The following is a 22,256-nucleotide window of genomic DNA, read 5'->3' as shown; positions in this document are numbered from 1 at the left end:
CTCAGAATGAAACACTAGCTCCTTTTCTGTTGCCACAAAGAACTTTGCTAGGACCAGTGTGGACCACAGGAACTCAAAGCCTCGCCTCACACATCAGAGCCAATCCCATGCTGCCTGCATAGGTGCTTCTTAAACCACAGACACCCTAAGTTAGGAATAAAGCACTGAGACTCTCACTTCTGCCTGTGCCGTAGGTGTCGTGACGTGGCTCAGAATAGTAAGTCAGGTAGACGTCTGGTGCCAGTCAGTCACCAGGCCGTGAGCACTGGCTGCCTGCTGGGGCTGCAGTGTGCACTGGCAAGGCTGACTTCAGAGTCTGACTCTATCCTGGCTGGTTTACTAGCTGGCTGTCCCCTGGAGGAACACTTGCTCCTCTTCAAAGGATCACTCAGTTGCTATCAACAAGTTAATGAATATGCATCACGGACTCCTCCAGCCCTGCCCCCTTCAGCTCCAAATTGCTGAGACTTAAAAAGAAAACATCTCAGGAGCTAGGACAGCGGCTGGCTTTGTCTTCACAGGGTCTTCTAAGTGTTCTTCCTGTGTTTAAACTGCAGTGGGATGTCCTGGAATTGGGATGTTCAAAGCACATAGTATTCAAGAATCCTCATGAAGTTTTGTTAAGTCCAGGCCTCTACCCTAATGTTCGTTTTGCAGATCTATTCTTTATTTGTTCAGGAATTTTAAAAGGGGGGGGGGGTGAAGGGTTAGCCAGTTCTTCATAAGAATTTTTTTAATCTATTGATTTAAGTTTTGTTTGTTTGTTTGTTTTAATTGCTGTATTTGTTCTAGGTGTAAGTCTGTGTCATAGTGTTGTTGATGTTAGTCATTGTGACAGCCGCCACTTCCTGAGTACCCACAGAGGAAGGGTGTTGCTGGTCATTAACTCCCATGCATTCATGCCAAACATATGCTCTACCGCTAACCTGCTCCCCAGCCTCGCAGGTCTGACACGCATTTGCTTCTTTGAGCATGGTAACCGTCTCGTAAGGCTTGTGTTTTTCTTTCTGATGAGCAGGCTGAATTCCACAGTGGTTGAGTAGCTTATGCCATGGGACGTTGTATCTCCTATGGAATCTCCTGTAGGACTTACTGAAGTGCTTCTCTAAGGGCTCACTTCCTGCCCGCCTTTCCTGAACTTTGGGGCCTGTGAGGAGTCTAGCTTCTCTGCTGCGTTGTAGATTATGAACTCAGTGAAGACAGAGCTTTCTTTAGTGTTGTATCCTGGTGCCATAGCTTAGCAGGTGGTGTGATAAATACTTACTAACTGTTTCCGAGGGATGACTGCCTGGATACATGAGTGAATGGGCCAGCCTCTCTAGCCTAGAGCGGGGTTAGCTGCACGAGCCCTTAATTCCAGCACTTGGGGGGAAGAGTCAGTTGGATCTCTGTGAGTTCTAGGCCAGCCAGGGTTAAATAGCGAGATTTTGTCTCAAAACAAATAAGCAGAGTAGAGTGATTGGGGAAAAAACCAAATCCAGCATCAGCTTCTGGCCTCCATACACACACATATGCATGTATAACCACACAGTGTGCACATGTGCATGCGTGCGCGCACACCACACACACACACACACACACACACACACACACACACACACACACACGGAGTAAGAGTTTTACACTAAAGAAGAGTAAACTAGAGAAATAATACAACTTGATTCTGATTTATTATAAAACAATAACAATAAAGAAAGTGTAATATTGATTCAGGGGCAGATGAGTGAGTGAATGGAACAGAATTAATAGTTAAGAGATGTGTGTGTTTATAGGCAGTTGAGTCTCTGAGCTGTCTCTCTCTCTTTCTCTCCCTCTCTCCTCTCTCTCTCTCTCCCCCCCCCCCCCTCTCTCTCTCTCTCTCTCTCTCTCTCTCTCTCTCTCTGTCCCATCTCCCCTCCCACACCACCGTCTCCATTAAGAAAGGGTCTCACTATATAGGCTGGCTGTCCCTAAACTCACGGAGATCTGCCTGCCTCTGCTTCCCAGGCGTCAGAATCAAAGGTGTGCTACCACACTCAGCTGTGGTCTGAGTTTCTTTACACGCATTATTCCCCATCTCGAAACACTAAGTTATCTTCATAACTAATGTTTGGCTTTTTAAAGAATTTTTAAAAATATGTGGGAGGAAGAGGGTGTGTGTATGTGAGTGCTGGTGTCCTTAGAAGTCCGAGAGGTCAGATCCCTTGCATCCAGAGTTATGGTAGTTGTGAACTGCCTGGTGTAGGTCCTCAGAACGGAACTCACGTCTTCTGAAAGAACTGCCGAGCCATCTCTCCATCTGGCAAATGATTTTTGTTTCTTTGTTTGTTTGTTTGTTTGTTTGTTTGTTTGTTTTTCGGAGCTGAGGACCGAACCCAGGGCCTTGTGCTTGTTAGGCAAGCGCTCTACCACTGAGCTAAATCCCCAACCCCTGGCAAATGATTTTTAATGAAGCTGATATAAGAGTTTATGGGGAAAAGAAAGTTCTCAGCTAAACATTTTATTTTGCATATCTATATGTAAAAAAGTGAATGTCAGTTCCTGCCTGACACCATAAAGAACGGACACAAGCCAAATCGTAGTCCTAACCGCAAGAGCCGAAAGGCTTTCTCACATAGGATACAAAAGGCAGAAGCCATAAGAAGAAAAAGGTATAAATTGAATTTCTTAAAATTAATTTTCTTTCTCTTGAAAAACATCTTGGGGTATGAAAACGGGGGGCACAGAGTGGGAGGAGTCTCCCTCCAGAGATACCTAGTTTATATAAAGAAACCTGGTAATAAGACCACCAGTTAAAAGAAGAGCAAAGAAAACGCCAAGGGAGACACTGCACAGAGTGCACCGAGTGGCCGGTGTCCCTGTCAGGCTGCTCTGTAGTACAGTTGTCTCAATACCAAGTGAGACCACCTCGAGGTTCTCCACACACCCTCCTGCAGTGACCCTAAAGGCTGGCGTCCTGTGTGCCAGCGTGCAGGTCAGCAGAAGCCTCTGGCGTTGCCGGTGGAGAGAGAGGAAGGTGTGGTCTGTCTGTCCGTCCAGTTCTTTGGCGGTGTCCTAGCTAAGCATCCCATTACCATCACCCTTCATTGTCTTTGATAGTAATTGATTGAGGCTCAGGACAAAGAAAGGAAGAAAACGTAAATGCACACGACCTCACTTTCCCATAAATACTACTTTCTTATCCGTTTAGAGTATTTTCATCTGGGGGTTGGGGATTTAGCTCAGTGTTAGAGTGCTTGCATAGCAAGCTCAAGGCCCTGAGTTCGGTCCTCAGCTCCGGAAAAAAAAAAAAAAAAAAAGAATATTTTCATCTCACCTTAAAGCACCTTTCCCTCTTTGAATGCACATCTGTGTACTTTGCCACGCCCCTCGATGACTTCCTTATCAAGGAAATATGGCTGAGTAAGGGAAAGCATGTCCTGGGGGTGAGCAAGGGAAATTACCTTAGACAGTGCTCACAACAAACCGGGCCAGTGGAAGCAGACCACAGCTTCCAGGTGTTCCTTTGCGTTAGCTGCGTGTGTCATTTCCCCCAGTGTCTTTTGTGGTGTGCTGTGTGCATGCTGGGTGAGCCCTGCTGTTGATCTGCAGCCCAGTCCTGCTCTTTAAGGAAACTAAAAACAGCAATGAGGACATTGAGTCTGACCCCATGCTTATACAGGCAAGCCTTGATTGGATTTCTTTAGATACTTAATAATCATCCATCATTTTAAGAAAATAATTATAGGGACTCAGTGGCATTGTAGGATCTTGGGGTTTTCATATACACACCCATTGTGTTTCTACAAACGATGTGTACAAGTCTAGTACACAAGTTGGTTTTGTTTTTGTTTTAAAGAAAAGTTTCAAATGAGTCATAACCCAGATGTGCTAAGTGATTTTGCTGCTCCTCTGCTTAGCGGTCAGTAGTAATGCTGGAGAATTACATCTGGCCTTGAGAGCACGATTTAGAGCAGGATCAGGCTCCATGGCTGTTGTTGACGAGGCAGCCATTTGTGTTTCCCTGCTGCATGGTGACACTTGTCGCAGTCTCAGAAGACATGTCTTGGCAGCCTGGTGGGACATTGCCTGAATCCACAGCTCAAGCTGTGTCAACTACACAGTTGGAACTGCAGTCACAACGTACATTTTAAACGGTTCCATAGAGAAACGTAAACGTATTGTCTATGAGCTGTGTCATGACCCCAGCAGCAGTCCTAGGCTAAAGCAGTGAGTGACGGCCATTAGGTACCCTGTCCAGCTTATTGGTTGTCACTGTGAGGTCCAAGTGACTGTCATTTTTCAGCTGGCGTGCGGTGAGTTTGGGGAAGATTTAAGCACAGATGCACACATGCTCTGGTAAGGAGCCCAAGTTCTTCCCCTTCCTTCACCCGACATTTCCTGAGCAGCCGTAATGAGCTCCTCGCTCTGTGGTGTGCCTTCTGTGCTGCTCTTGTCATTGCCTTTGGCGGTGATTGTCGAGAGTGGCAGGGTTTTTATTTTTTCTGCTCAAGTAGTTGGTCTCAGTCCTGATTTAAGATTGCTATTGATTTTTGGGGGGTGGGGCAGGGGAAGTAGCGGTCGGGGATGGGGAAGGAACACAGGTGAGCTAGGAACTCAAAGATGGAGACGTCAGAGGACTTAAATACAGAGTTGGGTATCCACACTGTGGCTTAGTCCACACAGTGGCACCTAGGGCTGATGCGAGAGAGAGAGAGAGAGAGAGAGAGAGAGAGAGAGAGAGAGAGAGTGTGTGTGTGTGTGTGTGTGTGTGATCATAGAAGGCTGTGTGTGAAGCAAGCAAAGCGTCCCCCTGATGCTAGCACCTCCCTGCGGTCATTCATGAGTGAAGAATGTGTGGAAGTGAAGGGTTCAGTAGACCCCATGAGATCTTACAGCGAGGCAGATCTGCGTCTCCTAATTTTAGAGTTAACTGTGTGTCTGTGAGCTCAAACACACAGCTTCTACAGGAAGGCCATAAATTCCACTGTAGGGTTAAAATTCAGATTTCACTTGTAGTTAACAACATAACCCAGGAACACACCCTTCTAAGGACTGTTGGGAGAAGGCTAATTGCTAAGGAGGAAAGAGCTGGGGTTGGGGATTTAGCTCAGTGGTCAAGCGCAAGGCCCTGGGTTTGGCCCCCAGCTACGAAAAAAAGAAAAAAGAAAAAAGAAAAAAAAAAAAAAGAGCTCACCCAGCCAGGCTGTGTCCTCTCTCCTCACCCAGCCAGGCTGTGTTTTCACTTCCTCTGGAGAGGGGATCTAGCCTTTCACAAAGTGTTAAGAACAAAGCAAGTAACAAAATCAACACAAAAGTGTAGCAGGATTTGTTCAGGGTAGATGGCCTTTGGTTTTGTTTATCATTTGTTTGCTGCTTCATGAATAACAAGTGAGCAAGACCACACCTCTGTCGAGATCTTCCCGATTCCATTCTCACTTTCTCGTACATTTAAATCTTTTGCTGTCACTAGTGTGTGCATTCTTGCCGGGCTGTGTAAGTTCTTGCATGTGAAAACCCAACGCTGCTCACATCGTCCTAAGAGAGCCAAGTGTAGGCTTGTGGAGTGAACTTGTGAAATTAACTGGTAAAAACCAAAAATATGCAAATAGGATCGATTATACTTAGTAAGTCCAAAAAAGTTGAAATTGTTTAGATTGTTATTACTGATTATATTTTTTCTGAGATTTCAAATATTTAGTGAGAAAAGCCACTATTTGATATCCCAGAAAAAAATATGATCAGAGTAATAAAGTTGCTTTAGAAATCAATAACTACCATATGAGTATTATTTTGAAATGTTTAACCTGAGATTCTCTTCCTTCCAGTTAAGCATGTTTAATGTATTTAAACTCATTGCTACCTGATTATTCTACAGGATATAATGGTTGGTTTTATTTTCTCCAATATCAATGAAGGTACCATTGGATACAATCAGCGAAACAGAATTGATACACTAATGTATCTACTAGCATATCCACAAAAACCCATGGTTAAAACAAAAACCATTGAGTTGATAGACTTTGAGAAATTGCCAGCTGGGCAGAATGCAACTGTTGCCGTGATGAGCTACAGCGGCTATGACATTGAAGACGCCCTTGTTTTGAACAAGGCCTCTCTGGACAGAGGTAAGTAAATTCTTAGAGCTTAAACACCAGAAGTACTGTTTTTGCAGAATTAGATATAGTAAGTGATGATTATAAATATTACTTGGGGTCAGAATCCAGTACAGGTTCAGAATGGTTTGGACTTTATACACAAACTGGGGCTGTTGTATGTTCTTTATTTAAATTGAGAATTCCATACATGAGTATTGTGTTTATATCATTCCCACCTGGCTTCCTCCTCCTTCATCACCCTACCCAAATTCTTAACTTCTTTTTTGAGACACACAGACCTAGACACACACAGACACACACACAGACACACAGACACACAGACACACACACACACACACACACACACACACACACACACACACACACACCGGTCTGAGTGCTTTAGTGTTGCTTGTGTGTACAAGTGTTTAGGGATGACCACTTGGGATGGACTAATCTGGCAGGGAGCCTGTTCCTTAAGAAGACTGATTCTCCCTCTCCTGGCAGCCACTGATTGCCTGGAGCTCTTAATCCAGCATAGAAGCTTGTAAATTCCCTGCCCACCTTGGCGCATCAGCTGTGTTGTCGCTGTGCAGCTCGAATTTAGGCAGCCATTTCCTTGAGGTCTCCTGGGTGCAGGGCAATGCCAGGTCTAAAACTGTAAGACCTGCTACACTTTCGTGTTGGTTTTGTTACTTGCTTTGTTCTTAATGACTGACATTGAAACAATGTATTGAATGTGTAACTTCGAGATCTGTTTTTATTTTACTAGCAACTTGAACGTTTCTCAAAGAAAGAAGTAAATGAGAGGTTTTTTTTTTCCCACCAGGAATTAAATAGTATGTGAAAGGCTCATTTTTGGTGGGGGCTGGTGGTATTTATTTTTAATCAATCTGGTAATACATGCAACAACAGTCGTGTTGAGAGGGCAGGTGGAAAGGCTGTTCCTATACAGCTTAAGCCCACAGTCTATGATCCATTCGTTAGCCACGTGTCAAAAGCCAGAATGTACAGAGACACAAACCTTATCTTGTAGTTTTGTGCTTTTTTATTCTTCCCTCTTAACGTTCTCCTTCCACAGGTCAGCACTGCATGACCTAGCCAGCACCACCTGGTCTGCAGGCTGACTTCTCTATTCAGTCTCCAGCTCCTTCCCTCTCTGGCATACCCACCATGCCTCCCCTTCCCTCTCCCTAGTTGCTAGGCAGCCCTAATAGTACTCCTAGACATGTGTCACTGGCATTAATGTTGGCTGCACTGAATTTATGCCCCTTTTTTTCTCAAGTGACAACAGCCATGCTTTGAAACGAGATATTTTCCTTTCTGATTAACTGGTAACGTTGATGTGGAAATCTGAAGACTTTGTGATGTGTATCAGAAACACAGTTTAATGATCAGAGTTTACCCTCTGTTAGCTTTTAAGCTCCCACCTATAAATAAAATGTCCATTTACGCTTAGAAGAAGCCATGGGATGATTTCGTGCAATTTGGACCCCCATGCACTGCAGCCTGCTGTGAATGGCTGTGGCATCACAGTTTCAGATTGTGTGATATTAGCAGAGCAGCTGGCCCTCTGGGCTGGGTTTACCGTGGCCGTACAGGTCACTGGGAGCCATGATGATAAGCAGTGATGACTCTGTCTATCTTATATTTTGTTCACTACAGTCACTTTCACATTTAAAAGGGAGGAGGCAGGGAGCACATGTGTGTCCCTTCCTGGAGAAATAAACATTATTTTTCTTGCCTGCTTAGATCTAGCCATAAATGCTAGAGTCAAAGAAAGGAAGACCTTTCGGGGAAGCTTGGCAGAAATTATAACACAGAGAGTTTGTGTGCTGAGCAGCCTGGCCTGAAACGTGGTCTGTTTTCAGGTGTGCTAACAACTTCCTGGGTGACTGGTCGTTTAGTTCTCTGGAAAGGTGAATACCACAAGTCCATGTCTTCGTTTCATATTACCAGGGATTCTGACCCATTTGGGATTTCATTTCAGGTTTTGGGCGTTGTCTCGTCTATAAAAACGCTAAGTGCACATTGAAGCGATATACCAATCAGACTTTTGATAAGGTGATGGGTCCCATGTTGGATGCTGCTACCAGAAAACCCATCTGGCGACATGAAATTTTAGATGCAGATGGCATTTGTTCTCCAGGTAAAAAAAAACCCTTAAGAAATAATGAACTTCACTGTGTACTTTTTAAAATTGTGAGAGTTATTTAGCAGTATTTCTGAATTTTTGGTGAACAGGACAGAAAGAACCAGTCTGTAACACCCCATCTAGATTCAGCCAGTATGGTCATTTTCACTGAATGTTCTTCCTATGTTTTTCTATACATCAAGTGTGTTTTCCTATAGCAAAAAGTGTATCCTAGGTATAATCTTAAATTATACAGTAGCCACACTGGAGCCATGTTTTGACCACAGTCTTGACTCTGCGTCTGTGCTGGTTATTTCCTAGTTCACACAGTTTGCTTATGGCCTGACTTGGGACTTCCCTTTCCCTAAAGGGAAGGACTTCATTGTGATTATAAATGTGTAATGAATTTGTATGTACAACAGACGACCTTGCCGTGGGCCCTGCAGGCTAGTGGAGAAGGCTGGCAGTGCATCAGATTACACACAGGCATGTCAGGTTACATCCAGAGTAGGTGATCATAGAGAGAACTGTGAGACCATTGTGTGGCAAGAGGATTTGCCCTGCTGGGGAAGATCTGCACCACCTCTGCTGGGAAATGAGGTGGTGTCTGCCGATGGTAAGATGTGTCTGCTACTAAGCCAGAAAAGCACAAGCGAGACCTATGTGAGTCCGGGAGTTTGATAGCCGAGGCTGTCCGAACGGAAGACTGCCATCAGGGCGGTGCGGAATGGGGAGCAGCTGAAAAGCCTGTTGTCAGCCTGGCCACCTTCCATACACCCAGCCATAGCTGAGTCTGTGTGGACAGTCTTCTAGGGAACATGATTCCCCAAAGCCACACTGTGTGTGAGTCTCCTTAAGTCTGTCTACCTTGTTTCTTTGGAAATATTTGTGAAGCTTTCACACTGATCACCGTGACTTTGAAAAGAAGCATGAGGATGATTATTTAAGTAGCTGGTCCTTAAACTGAAATAGTAGCGAAACCAGAGATTTTTTTTTTCCTTCCCAAGGTAAGCTGGTGCTGACTTGGTACTGATTGAAATGTCTACAAGCTCCTAACCTATTCTGATACCCTAAGAGGTAGACGTGTGAACTCTGTTGACTGGGGTGGTGCCATTCTAGTTAAATTGAGGTAGGGTTTTACTTGGCATGCCATCGTCAGTTTCTCAGTCATCACATGAGAAAGGACAGGTGATGGCGATCTGTTTAATGCTCTTCTCTTCTGTAGGTGAGAAAGTAGAAAACAAGCAGGTGCTTGTAAACAAGTCCATGCCCACAGTGACTCAGATTCCTCTGGAAGGGAGCAACGTGCCACAGCAGCCACAGTATAAGGATGTGCCCATCACGTGAGTATTGATAAGACACAGATGTTTGGGAAAAGAATGGGTGGGCAGTTACATGTTATATATGATATGGGTCGGGTAGTTATCCCATTTCTAGTTCTCCGATATACATAGATACAATGTATCATATAGTTATATATTTTTATAAGTGGAAGAACTAGAAATGGCAACATTGGATACCTTTCCTTACATGAAAACAGTGTGGGATCATGGAGATGGTATAACCTGGTGAGAGGAATGGGCCAGTGGACAGGAGCTCTGTGTAGAAGAGACAGCAAGTCACTGGGTAGAAAAGGCCCAGGTTTGGAGGATCAGTGAGCTTGCTAACACGGGGAGAACTTGGGATTCATTCTGCAGAGCGTGACACAACCGGATTTGTGTCATAAAAAAAATAAGACAGCGGCTGCATCATGACATCACCAATGTACTAGAACGGAGCAGTTTCTAGATTAGTTGTAATTACATTACCTCACCGGGATAAAGCATCTAATCCCTTGTTTTCACTCTGTAATGAAAGAGTCAAGTTTATTCATCTTGAAATTTCTTCTCAGCTCTCAAATGTAATGGAATATGAAACGTATTGAGGTGAGGCAGTAGTAGTTACCCAGTGTGATAGAGAACCATCTAGGGAAGATGACTGTTCTGCCTTGGACCAGCTGACTGAGGCTAAGGAGAGGGGTGGGAAGAGGCTGGCCTAGAGCAACAGAGACTCTCACAGGAGAGAAGTGCACTGGCTGCCATCATGCTGACCGCCTACTGTGCTGGTCAGTCCTCTGGGCACCCTCTGGGTGAGAGCTTCGGCAGCCCTTTCACCCCATGAGCTGTGTTCTCTTAGAGTTCATGGGAATACAGGCAAGGAAAACCTGGGTGCCATCCCGAGGCCACCGGGGTGTACTTGGCAGGGATAGGACTTGAATGCAGTCTGGTATCACAACCCTTTTGAGAGCTATTCTAAAGGCAGCAGCACGAGGCAGAGCCATGAACTTGTATGTGGGCAGGAGAGCAGGCAAATCACTTGGGAATGGTCCATGGTACCAAGTCCCATCAACAGAACTCACTCCTGTGCAGTTACCTGTAGGAGATGCTCTCTCCTCTCTCCTGGAGGAGGCGGGTGCTCAGGGCCCGCCTTGCCATCTGCTGGCACGTTCCTGTCTTCCATTCTTCAGAAACCTCGCTCTGCCACTTGTCTTGTCTTTCCATACCGCCCACCTGTCTCGAAGTCGCTTCCTTTCCCTCCGTAGAAAATGCTCTCGCTGTGCTAGTCATCCTCGAAGAAAATTGATTTGGGATTCATTCCGAGCTAGTCCCCCTTCTGTTTCTCTCTCTTGGGGGTCTCCCCTGTTCTGCTTTCCCACCTCCCTCCCAGATTCTCATCTCTATCCCACTGGGAGAGCCGCAGTGCAGGCAGCCTAGGACAGCCTGTGTTCTTTTCAGTTCAAGAGTGGTTTAGGTTTTTTGTTTTTTGTTTTTTCTGCCCTAGGAGGTATGTTAGTTACAGAAGACAGCAGTGAGCCAGCCAATGCCATCCATGCCCTATGGATCTCACAGCCTAGTCCAGGAAGAGGGGATAAACAGATAAAGAAACCCAGAGTTGGGCAGATTTGCCAAAGTCAGTGGCATCTCCTGTTCTAGTCTTGTGGATAAGTGTTTCTCTCATCCACGAGGTACCTCTCATGCGTGACGCGTCTTTCTAAAACATTTGACACCGCAGACAGACAGACCCTTGATTTTTCTGTTAGCACTGCCTTACCCCACTCTCCTCCAGTCTAGTTTCTCACAGTCTCTCACCCCTATTGTGTGGCCTGGTGGCAGCCTTGTCCCTGGTGACTAGTAACACTTGTCCCTCTTCCAGATGTGCTTCCCTACTTGGAGAAACCTAACCCTCACTCCTTGGCTCCTTAAGATGTGCCCAAAGGACAGCTGCCTGTGGCTGGCTCCATGTGGCCCTGAGCCAGACCGTCTTCCTCCCCAGTCCCAGACTGGCTTCTCCTAACACTCAAACCCTTAGCGCACTCTCTCTCTCTCTCTCTCTCTCTCTCTCTCTCTCTCTCTCTCTCTCTCCCACCCCCCCACCCCTCTCAGTAGCTGAATTCTCCCTGCCTGGGCTGTTATTCTTATCTAATCACCCAGGCAGGCTGTCAGCCCTCCACCCCTTCAGCTGCGTGTTAATTTCCTGAGTGACCAAGTGATTGTTTTTTGTTTTTTTTCTGAATTTCTTTTTTCTTTTTTCTTTTTTCTTTTTTTTTTTTTTTGGTTCTTTTTTTCGGAGCTGGGGACCGAACCCAGGGCCTTGCGCTTCCTAGGTAAGCGCTCTACCACTGAGCTAAATCCCCAGCCCCTAGAGTGAACTTCTAAATGACAGGGATGCCTACGAGAATGCATGCCTTTTGTCGAATGCTCCCCGGCATGCCTTTTGTCGTTATGTGCACACCAGCCCATGTCTCTAGGGAATTGTCTCTTGAAGACATACGTTTGGGCCACTCCCTCTGCGTGAGCAGGTCTCACGTCTCAGATCACCTGTGTTAGAGCTTGATAGCCCCCCTCCCTCTGACACTGTTGTCTTCCTAGGCTCTAGCAGGACAGCTCCCTGAGTGTCTGATTCCCATAGCATCGATCGACCACTCTGCCTTTCTTACTGGAAGCAAGCTCCTTTTGTGTGGGAACTCTATCCTTCAATGGCTTTATGTCAGAGCCTCCAGGGATCCAACCCTTGGCGGACTCCTCATAGTGTCTGTCGTATAAAAAATACATGAGGCAAGATGTGTACTAATCTAATAAGTTGAAGGACTTTGCGAAAGTGGTTAGGCACTCCAAACTGAGTCTGATCAACTCTGAAAACTCAGCTTGGCTCCATGAGGCAGGTGTTTCACACAAGCTGTGTGGTTGTCTGTTACTCTGTTGTCTACAGCAATAACTGTAAGACTGTTACCCTACATCTGCCTCATAATAAATGTGTTACATTTGTTTTATATATAATGTATTATATTTAATTGTAAAATTTAAATTTAATGCTGGAAATAAGTAATTTTTCAGAGCATGACAGGAGAATATCAGAATATTTTGTGGCGGGATTGAAGAGTATGCCATACAGTGACAGACTAGCAAAGGGCAGTTAGAGGCTACTTGAATGACTTTGTCTTCACATCAGGTACAAAGGTGCAACAGACTCTTACATCGAGAAAGTGATGATCTCTTCCAACGCTGAGGACGCTTTCCTCATCAAGATGCTCCTGAGACAGACGCGGCGTCCAGAGATCGGAGACAAATTCAGCAGTCGCCATGGACAAAAGGGTAAGTGGGACCCCAAGTGTCGTGTGCTAATTCTCCGATTCTCCTGATGATATTAATGGTTGAGGTCATTACGGTGGATGAGTTTATCCTGTCAGTCACTCATTCCCTTCTCTTCACTTCCATGCCCAAGATTATCAATCCAGGCACCATACCCATCAAGGTGCATTTAGCAGGAATATTGATCCTTCTTAGGAAAGGCACGTGCTTGGGCCTTTCTCTGTTCTTTCTGCTGGGTCACAGAATCTCGGCTCCAGGAGGTACCCAGAATTAGATATCCCTCATCTAACTAACTGAGATTTTATTACCCTCATTTACTTGACTTAATATCTACACAGAAAAGAATTTGACATGTTAGAAAATGTCACTATTCCTATAAGAATTCATATCGTAAAGGAGTCTCCCATTCTGTATCAACCTACACATGTCGCATTACTGTCCTGATAGTTCTGTGTTAACACAAGCTACAATCATCTGAGAGGTGGGGTCCTCAATTGAGTAAATGCTCTGTAAGATCCAGCAGTAAGGTGTTTTTTTCAATTAGTGATTGAACTGTGAGTTCCCCTCTGCCTGTTGTGGGTGCTGGTGGCCCTGGGTTGCGTAAGAAAGCAGGAGGAACAAGCTGTAGGCAGTAAGCAGCTCCCATCCATGGCCTCTGCAGCAGCTCCGGCCTCCAGGTTCCTGCACTGACTTCCATCAGCATTGACGAGCAGTGATATAGAGTGTAAGCCAAATAAACCCTTTCCTCCCTGCTTGCTTTTTGGTCACGGTGTTTCATCAGAGCAATAGATACCCTGGCTGAGACACATTCCCATGTCCATTCACTGTTGTGTGGAGGGCTGGAGATGGAGAAGCATGGTAGAGCTTATCTACTAGGTTCAGTCCCACTAGTTACAGAAACATGCCTTTCCAGTCTTAACTCATAGTGAGGCCTTTCTTGGAGCACATGCTGAGTCAGTACATGCTAGGAGTTTCTGAGTAACCAGACGAGAGTTGAGGCTACCTGCTGTCTCGATGGGTGGGCTGTCCTTGGGTCTACCTGGAACCCCCTGTGAGTCCACACACAACATGGACAGAGCACTGCTGTCCACATGAGCACTAGTCAGTAAGCGCCATAAACACGGGCCTCTGAGTGAAATGTCAGGAAGGCTTTGTGCTGCAGCGTTTCCCAGACTGTCAGTATGACAGGGATCGGGCTCCCTGTCAGAAGCGTCTTTGGCTCAGTTGTTTACACAGTGGCCTTAGAGAGCCGGTTGGTCTTGGGGCCTCTGGCATAACACATTTCTCTGCGAGCTGAAGGGTGTCCTCCTGGGGTGGCTGACCTTTACTTCCGTGAGGACTTTGTCTTCCTAGTTTTCCTTTTCCAGATGCCTTTTAATCCAAGGTAAGACCTTCTGATTAGCCCCCACTCCCTTGATAGTCCTGTCTTACAGTCTTGTCAGATTTATTGAGCAGTAAGGCAGCAGAAAGGGAAGCAGCCAAACAGAAAAATAGGTGGCAAAGACTTTAAGAGAGTAATGAAAGGCTAGGGCTCTGGGTGAATATAATTTCCTTGCAAGCATGATTTTTATCAGGTAATAAACACACAGTATCTTGTCATGTGTGTTATGTTTATGTGTGTGTTCAGTACCACATCTGTGGCAGTCCTGTGCCTCCTGGAGTTTAAACTCAGGTCATCAGACCTGGCAGCCTTTACCTACAGAGTCATCTCAGTGGCCCACACACGTGATTTTAAAGGTTGATTTGTTGTATTTGAAGTGGAGGTTTGAGCTGGTGATACAGTTCTATGGTAGATGACGTCCTCTGGAGACCCTGTGCTTTCAACACTACAAATAGAAAAGGAGGGCCGTGTGCTAAAAGAAAACTTGGTCCTCCTCCACCTGTGTCTCCCAGAAACAATCCTGTCCCGTTTACACCTTCATATTTCTAAGTATTATTAGACGTACTCATTATTTTATGTGCTACTCACAGATTCACTCTTGGATGGATAGGTGGGTCCAGGAACCTGCACCTCTTCTCACACCCTACCCTCGGCACCCTGATAGGACTGTTGTAGCAGTGGGTCATGTAATTACGCTGACAGATTTAGTACAGAGTGAGCAGTCATTGAGGGCTCCTCTGTAGCATAGGTTTCTTTCTGAAGCAGTAGCTCTTTCGTTTATTTATCGGCTATTCTGGGCATTACCTCTTCGCCTTTATACTGGTCTTGCATACCATGAGCAGCCTCTCCGTACAGCTTTCCTAAGGATCAGTACTCTATGGAGCCTCCTCCTTCCAGCTCCAGACCGTGGCATTCATCCTCCGAAGCAGAGCTCGTTAGCATTATTAAGAGCACAGTGTCTGGGTTAGGGAGATGGCTCCACTTGTAAGGTACCTGCCACTCAAACAGTGACCTGAGGACACATCCCCAAAACTCATCCAAACAAAACCAAACCCAGGGTGTCAGTGCACATGTTAATCTCCTCACTGAGGACGGAGAGGAAGGATCAGAGGATGTGGGGCTTGCACCAGCCAGTTTGACTGAATTGTGGGTTCTACCCTCAGTGAGAGACTCTGACTCAAAAAATGCGGTAGAGACCAAAAATGAAGATACCTGATGCTGAACACACATGCTGGGGTGCAGGGCTTTAAAGTAATGCTCCTGAGCCAGCAGTTTCACAAGAATACTGGGGACACTCTGTAGCCATACAGTTTGGCTGCTACAGCAAGTACCACAGATCCAGGAGGCTAGAGCAGCAGTAGATGTGGCCATCCAAAGGCCAGGTGTTAGCAGATACAGGCTCTTTTGAGGCCTTGCTCCCTGGCTTGCAAACTGTCACCTCACTGTGTCTTCAAATGGCGTTTTCCCCTCTGCACACATATCCCCAGTGTTTGTTTTATAAATACACCAGGCATATTGGATTAGTTTTCATCCCTGTGATTTCATTCAACTGTAATTACCTCTTTTGTTGTTGTTTGGTGGGGGGGAGGAGGTTTTGTTTATTAGCTTTTGAGACAGTCTCACCATATAGCCTTAGCTCAATATGTAGCCCATGCTAGCCTCAAACAGAGATCCACCTGCCTCTGCCTCCTGATGCTGGGATTAAAGCTGTGTGATCACTAAATACAGGTGCCAAACTGTTCTCCTTGTAGAAAGGATCATGGGAAGTAAATTTCACCAGGTCACGTATGTATAAGCATGTCCTGTCCTCTGTCATCCTCCTTATTGGCCTGTGCTTCGTTTGGAATATTCTAGCATGAGAATTGTTTTCCTGACAGCATAACTATGTTGTAGATCCAGTGTTGCTCATTCACAGAGACTGACCTCACAGGACTCCTTGTGCTGTGTGTGTGTGTGTGTGTGTGTGTGTGTGTACATGTAGGTACCACATGCATATGAGCACATGTGTGTAAAGGTTCAAGGTTGGTGTCTGATATGAGTCCTTGCTCATATTCCACCGTTTTTCTTTTCTGTTTTTTTGAAACTGGTTTCTCAGTGACCCGGAACTCATGGATTAGGCTAGACTGGCTGACCTCTCTCCCTTAACCTCGTGACTTATCTGTTCTGTGCCGCTCTGCCTAGTTAGTCTGGGTAACCTGTAAGTACAGAGGTTTACTTCTTACAGTTCTAGAAGCTAGAAAACTCAAGGCCAAGGGTCCCACGTTTGTTGAAGGCTTGTTTAATTACTTCATCTCTTGGTAGACAGTGAAAGGGTAGAAGCACACGGGAGAAAGAGCATGAGCTGCAATCTGCAGCCTCAGATGCTTCTGTGTTCAGCGCTAATCTGTTCATAGACAGCACTCATAGGCCCTAAACACCACCCAGCAGTCCCCAGCACTCCACACTGGGGACTGAATTTCTCACACATATGTTCAGGGAGATAAATCTAAGCCACATGATGTCTGTGCCCTGAGCAAGCGGTTTGCTCTTTAATAAAGTGGGACGAGTGGGACAGGAACCATGTTCTGGAGTTAGGCAAGGGCACCCCTTAAGAGTTTGACCCTCGGGTTTGTGATGTCTGGCAGACTCTTAAGTAAAGGTGGCAGTGGGTGAGACTGGGCCCAACAAGGGGGTGTACACTAGGGATAAAATTTGGGATCATGTGTGCTGTTTGTCCCCTGTAGTGTGGCACCTTGGGCACACTGATAATGGTGTAACATCTTATGTGTGGTCTGTCCTTTTGTCCATACAGTTCTAGTCTCCTACCATACAGAATGAGGCATTTCAACCTCAGAGAGGATGCTTGTCTGATACAGCTTAATGCTTGCAGGACTAGATTGGAATCCAGAATGTTCTGAGTGTGTTGCCTCTTCCATTAAACTGTCTGAGGTGTTTCTTCTCTATTCTGATACCCCATTGTCATCACCTCTGAGATTGCCACCCTGCTTGAAGTTTCTCCATAGAAAAGGTACCGCCTTTTCCTGTTGATATCTGCCAGGAAAACAAAGCAAACGCTACCGTAAACCAGTCCAGAAGGCGCACTCCCAGCCCTACTTCCTGCTTGATTGATTGCAATTCAGTGTCAGGAAAATGAAGTAACTTCTCAGCCTCCCATCCACCCATTCTCCTGATCGTCTGGCCAGGTGTGATGTCTAAGGATGCAATGTGGAGGGTTGTTGAGGACAGTGGTTGAAGTAGTCACACGACTCAGCTGACAGAGGCCAGAGATGAACTGGGTGGCCCCTAGGACGGTTAGATATTGCCACGTAAAATGGGAATACATCGGAGACTGTGGGCCATAGCACCAGCCGTGTGCTTAGTTATCGTTGCAAAATGAGCCGATAAAAGCCTCAAGAGTTTGTGGGGTTCTGGGGTACATGTGCCACGACATCATTCCTGGTGTGGCCAGTTTGTTGTGGTCCACACAGATACCTTCTAGGGTAAGAACAGTAGTCAGTGGAGCCTAATTTCCACTCTTTTGAAGTAGACTTGTTTGGATAATACAGCACTGCCTGCAAGTTGGCCTGTAAGTCTTCTCCAGAAGGAAACCTGCAGATTACTTTGATGTAGCCTGTACTTATGCTCCACCTTTAAAGCTTGGAGCTGAGCTCGTGGTGTTCCGGGAGTGGCGTGTATGCTCCTAGAGACGGACTGGCTGGTTTGTTATCTGCTTTGGGTTTAGGGGTTTTGTTGGTGTTTGTTTGTATGTTTGCTTGTTTGTTTTTAAAGCTGTTGTTAGGAATTCATTCAGTACATGTACAATACACAGATTAGATTACATTTCTACACTAATACCTCTTAAAACAGCCTTTCCAGGAGTTGGCTGCAAGTTGTAGATTTTGGTTACACAGATCATGACATTGGTCTCTGCTCAATCACAGTTAGTCACTTCAGGGTAGCAGGATAAGAAGTAGCTAAGTGACGCCACTGCGGCAGGAAGTTGAACATTGGTAGCTCTGTGCTGTGCATGATCACAGAGCTGATAAAGACTGAAGAGGATGGGATGGGTGGGTAAGGCAGAGCAAGAGAATTCTCCACAGCGTGTCCCCAGTGTGATGAGCGAAGACCACAGTTAGCCAGAGGACGGCAGTAAGAAGCAGAAGAGTTTTCTCAGTCCCTGCAGCCTTCCTGTCTGGGTCTTCCAAAACTCAGGGGAAGCCCTTAATCCCAGCACTTGCCAGCAGAGAGAGGCAAGATGATCTCTGTGATTTCAAGACCGGTATGGTCTACAGAACAAGTTCCAGGACAGCCAGATCTACACAGGGACCCTGTCTCAAACAAACAAAACAAAAACACAAAACACAAATCAACAGTAATACCCCAAACCGGGACTAAACTGACAGAGCCACTGATGCAGAAGGGAAGTCTTGGATGGAGATCAGAAAGAGCCCAACACACTCTCAACGCCTGCTGCTGCATTTTGCAGTAGAGAAACTGCAGTCCCTGTGACATCCAGAATCTTCATGGAGTACATACAGACATGTCTTTCCTGGTCCTTTATGAACACCATCGGCGAGATCACCATCCAAAGAGCTTTGAATGAAGACTATCTGGGGAGTGTGGGGTTACTCAGTGAGGGCCTCCTCTACAGCCAAGAGCCAACCTGCCTGTGTGTTCTCAGGGAGGCAAAGTCTGCTTTGGTTTTGAGTTCTTTGGGGAATTTTGATCTTTTCCATGTTTCAGGGTTTCACTTGGGAGACAGCTGGGCCTACCTTGCTCATAGGCAAAACACAAAAGGCCTTCCTGAGGGCAGTAGAGCAGAGCCATGGGTCTGCAAGCTCGGTGCCTTCCTGTCCTGTCCTCGTCACTTGGTAGGTAAAGAGACAGAGATGGTCACGTGGTGCTCACTGGAAACAGTCTGAGCTGAACTTCCTCTCTGAAACAGAAATAAGTGTATCCAGATCCCGGGTTTTTATAAATTTTACATAGACAAAACTCAAGCACTTTTTTAAGTTGGTGCCAAATAATATTTTCATATCGAGACTTTCCTCTGACAGTGCCTTTATTAGATTTCATCCTTGGTCTTTTTAATTCGTTAGGAAAAGAATGCGTTAGTCTAAGGAGTTAAGTTTCATCTCAGTGTCCAGGCAGAGCGAATTATTATATTTCTGGATATCCTCTTTCTGTTGCTGCCATTCACGGTGAGCAAGGAAAGAGTAGCCCCCTTTGATGTGGAGAGGGAGAAGCAATATATCACTCTCCCAAAAGAGCATTTCTCAGTCTCTCGTGTGAAAAAGGATTAGCACCTCCAACAAAGGTCCCAGATCACAGGACGGCAGCAGTGCCAAGCCGTGTTTCTAAGGAAAACTGTATTTGAGCAAGAGTGTTTGTCCTGGCAAACAGAAGCATTTTAATAACTGCAGATCTGAGATAATGCCATCCATTCTTAGTGCCCTCCCTCCTCCGGGACCAGAGAGCCACTTAGGCGCTCGGAAGTCAACTTTGATGGGAAGTAAAAGCTCGGGCGGGCATATCGAAGTACAGTTTCTCACTTAGCTGGTCAGCATGTTTATTTATGGTTGGCTTAGAGAGGATAGTGTATTTGTGGACAGAATTTTCTAGAATAGTTATCGTTGACTCTTAAACAAAGTAAGTCTCATTAAAAGACTTGTCTCTAAAAATTATTCAGTAATCTGCTAAGTTAATTTATTAATATTTTTATGAAGTATATCTTAAAAGAAGTTCTGGCCTTATTATCCAGAACATCTTCTGTAGTGCTGCAAAGAAGCTGTGGGAGCTAAGAAAATGTTCATTTCTCAGGCCCAGAAAACCTGAGAGCAAAGTTTGTTCATTAAACAAGTAAAAAGCCAGTTTTCCCAGAATTCCGTTCACTATGTATTTTTCTGTAGTGCTTTCTAAACTGGATGAGCGAGAAGAGCTCAGCCTGGAGTAACAGTAACATGGCTGGCACCTGGTCCTCACCCATCTCTTCAGGGTGTAAACTGCACTTCCAGGCTACCTTCAGACACACTGGAGGTCTTCGGCCCCAGCTGCCTGATCCTGCTTGAATGTTTAAGTGGGAGGGTAGACGGGTGACTGAGTAGAGTACTGGTGGGAGCCTAAAGATAAAGGCATTTTGTCCCACATCCCTAAAAGTCAGAGTCCAAACAGAAATTCCAACAACTTACTAATGCTAGAAGTCCAGATTCTGCCCACATAGACACCTGGTTGTAAGAAGACTTCACTTAATTTGTTTTCTAAGAACAAGTGTTGGGCCTTGTGTGGCTCACTGGAGCTCTGCCCTTTCAGTAAACACACAGCTAAAGCTTAGAAATTAAGGTGTTTAGTGCTTTATGGCCTAGAATAAAAATCTCCCATTCTGTTTCCAAATAGTGTAGGCTCACCACATTTCATTAAGTTCTTGACACATTTAGCCATGTGTATTTTGTAAAGTTCCTATGGTTATTGTTTTTACAATAGCTGCTTCCAGAAGCACTGTAAGGGTTTCAATTAATCAGCCCTTTGTGTGCCTCAGACTATGCAAATTTATCACATCAAACCATTCAGCTGCTCATGGGAAAGCCGTGTAAAAACGCTATTGTCTTCTAGCGCCTCCTCTCATTTAGAGTGATGTTTTAATAAGAAAGCTAATCAAGTTTTCTTATGCATTATTTATCTGTTAACATGTAAGGAAGAGCCGAATTGAAGTTACATCAGCAGGGATTTGGCAAGTGACGTGCTAGATCTGGAAGTGATAGGACGCTTTTTGTCTTCCGCTCTCCGGCTCGCTAGGGATGATTTAAGGTGGTGGTGAGAAAAAGAAAAGGTTAGTTTGATAAGTGGAAGAAAGGGAAGAAAGGAGGCCACCTGTGGTAGCCTTCACATTTTGATTTAGAAATTTGCATTTCTGAGGCCCATAGACATGAGTTTAACTGAAGTATTTCTTACTTGATAGGAACAGTGGAACTTGAGAGCATTTTGACTGCTTTTTAGCCCTATTTAGTGCCGTATTCATCAGCAGGAAGCAGTTTCCCCCTAGACACTCCTTGAGAGTGGAATGGCCAGAACAGGCTGAAGGAAGCCGGTTCCAACCTCCACAACCACAGTCAGGGCAGCTGCTCCTGGCTGGCCAGTCATTAAGTTGACCTCTATAGTATGTCCTGCTGAGAGCAATTAGATCCTTTATAGAATAATAATTCCTTGCATTTAGATTCTTGTCTAAGGACCGTAAAGTTGCTCTCGGATATTAGCCCATCAGCTCTTCTAACACAAGTAATGGCGGATGATGAGGTACTGATTATTCTAGTATCGAGACTAACGTCCTCGGCACCATCACTCCTCCCTCCGTTCACTCAGACACGACTGCCAGCGAAGTGTCTCACCAACTACAGTGTAACTGTGGGGGAAAGGCTCACCAACTACAGTGTAACTGTGGGGGAAAGGCTCACCAACTACAGTGTAACTGTGGGGGAAAGGCTCACCAACTACAGTGTAACTGTGGGGGAAAGGCTCGCTTCCTACAGTGTAACTGGGGGAAAGGCTCACTAACTACAGTGTAACTGGGGGGAAAGGCTCACTTCCTACAGTGTAACTGGGGGAAAGGCTCACTTCCTACAGTGTAACTGGGGGAAAGGCTCACTAACTACAGTGTAACTGGGGGAAAGGCTCACCAACTACAGTGTAACTGTGGGGGAAAGGCTCGCTTCCTACAGTGTAACTGGGGGGAAAGGCTCACTTCCTACAGTGTAACTGGGGGAAAGGCTCACTTCCTACAGTGTAACTGGGGGAAAGGCTCACTAACTACAGTGTAACTGGGGGAAAGGCTCGATTCCTACAGTGTAACTGTAGGGGAAAGGCTCACTAACTACAGTGTAACTGGGGGAAAGGCTCGCTTCCTACAGTGTAACTGGGGGGAAAGGCTCACTTCCTACAGTGTAACTGGGGGAAAGGCTCACTTCCTACAGTGTAACTGGGGGAAAGGCTCACTTCCTACAGTGTAACTGGGGGGAAAGGCTCACTTCCTACAGTGTAACTCTGGGGGAAAGGCTCACTTCCTACAGTGTAACTGGGGGGAAAGG

General features: G+C 45.6%; 1 protein-coding gene across 2 annotated transcripts in view; it reads left to right on the top strand.

Annotated features, from left to right (window-relative positions):
• Positions 1–22,256, top strand: part of Polr3b (RNA polymerase III subunit B) — a 104,152-nt gene that overhangs the window by 60,375 nt on the left and 21,521 nt on the right. For both annotated transcript variants that reach the window (XM_087557813.1, NM_001191878.1), the window contains 4 exon segments: positions 5,877–6,086; positions 8,047–8,205; positions 9,416–9,533; positions 12,679–12,821. In XM_087557813.1, the coding sequence (XP_087413939.1) occupies positions 5,877–6,086; positions 8,047–8,205; positions 9,416–9,533; positions 12,679–12,821 (630 nt within the window).

Source organism: Rattus norvegicus, chromosome 7 (assembly GCF_021556685.1).
Source record: "Rattus norvegicus strain SHRSP/BbbUtx chromosome 7, alternate assembly SHRSP_T2T, whole genome shotgun sequence".
In the NCBI taxonomy this organism is placed as follows: Eukaryota; Metazoa; Chordata; class Mammalia; order Rodentia; family Muridae; genus Rattus; species Rattus norvegicus.
This window is presented reverse-complemented; position numbering and strand designations above follow the sequence as displayed.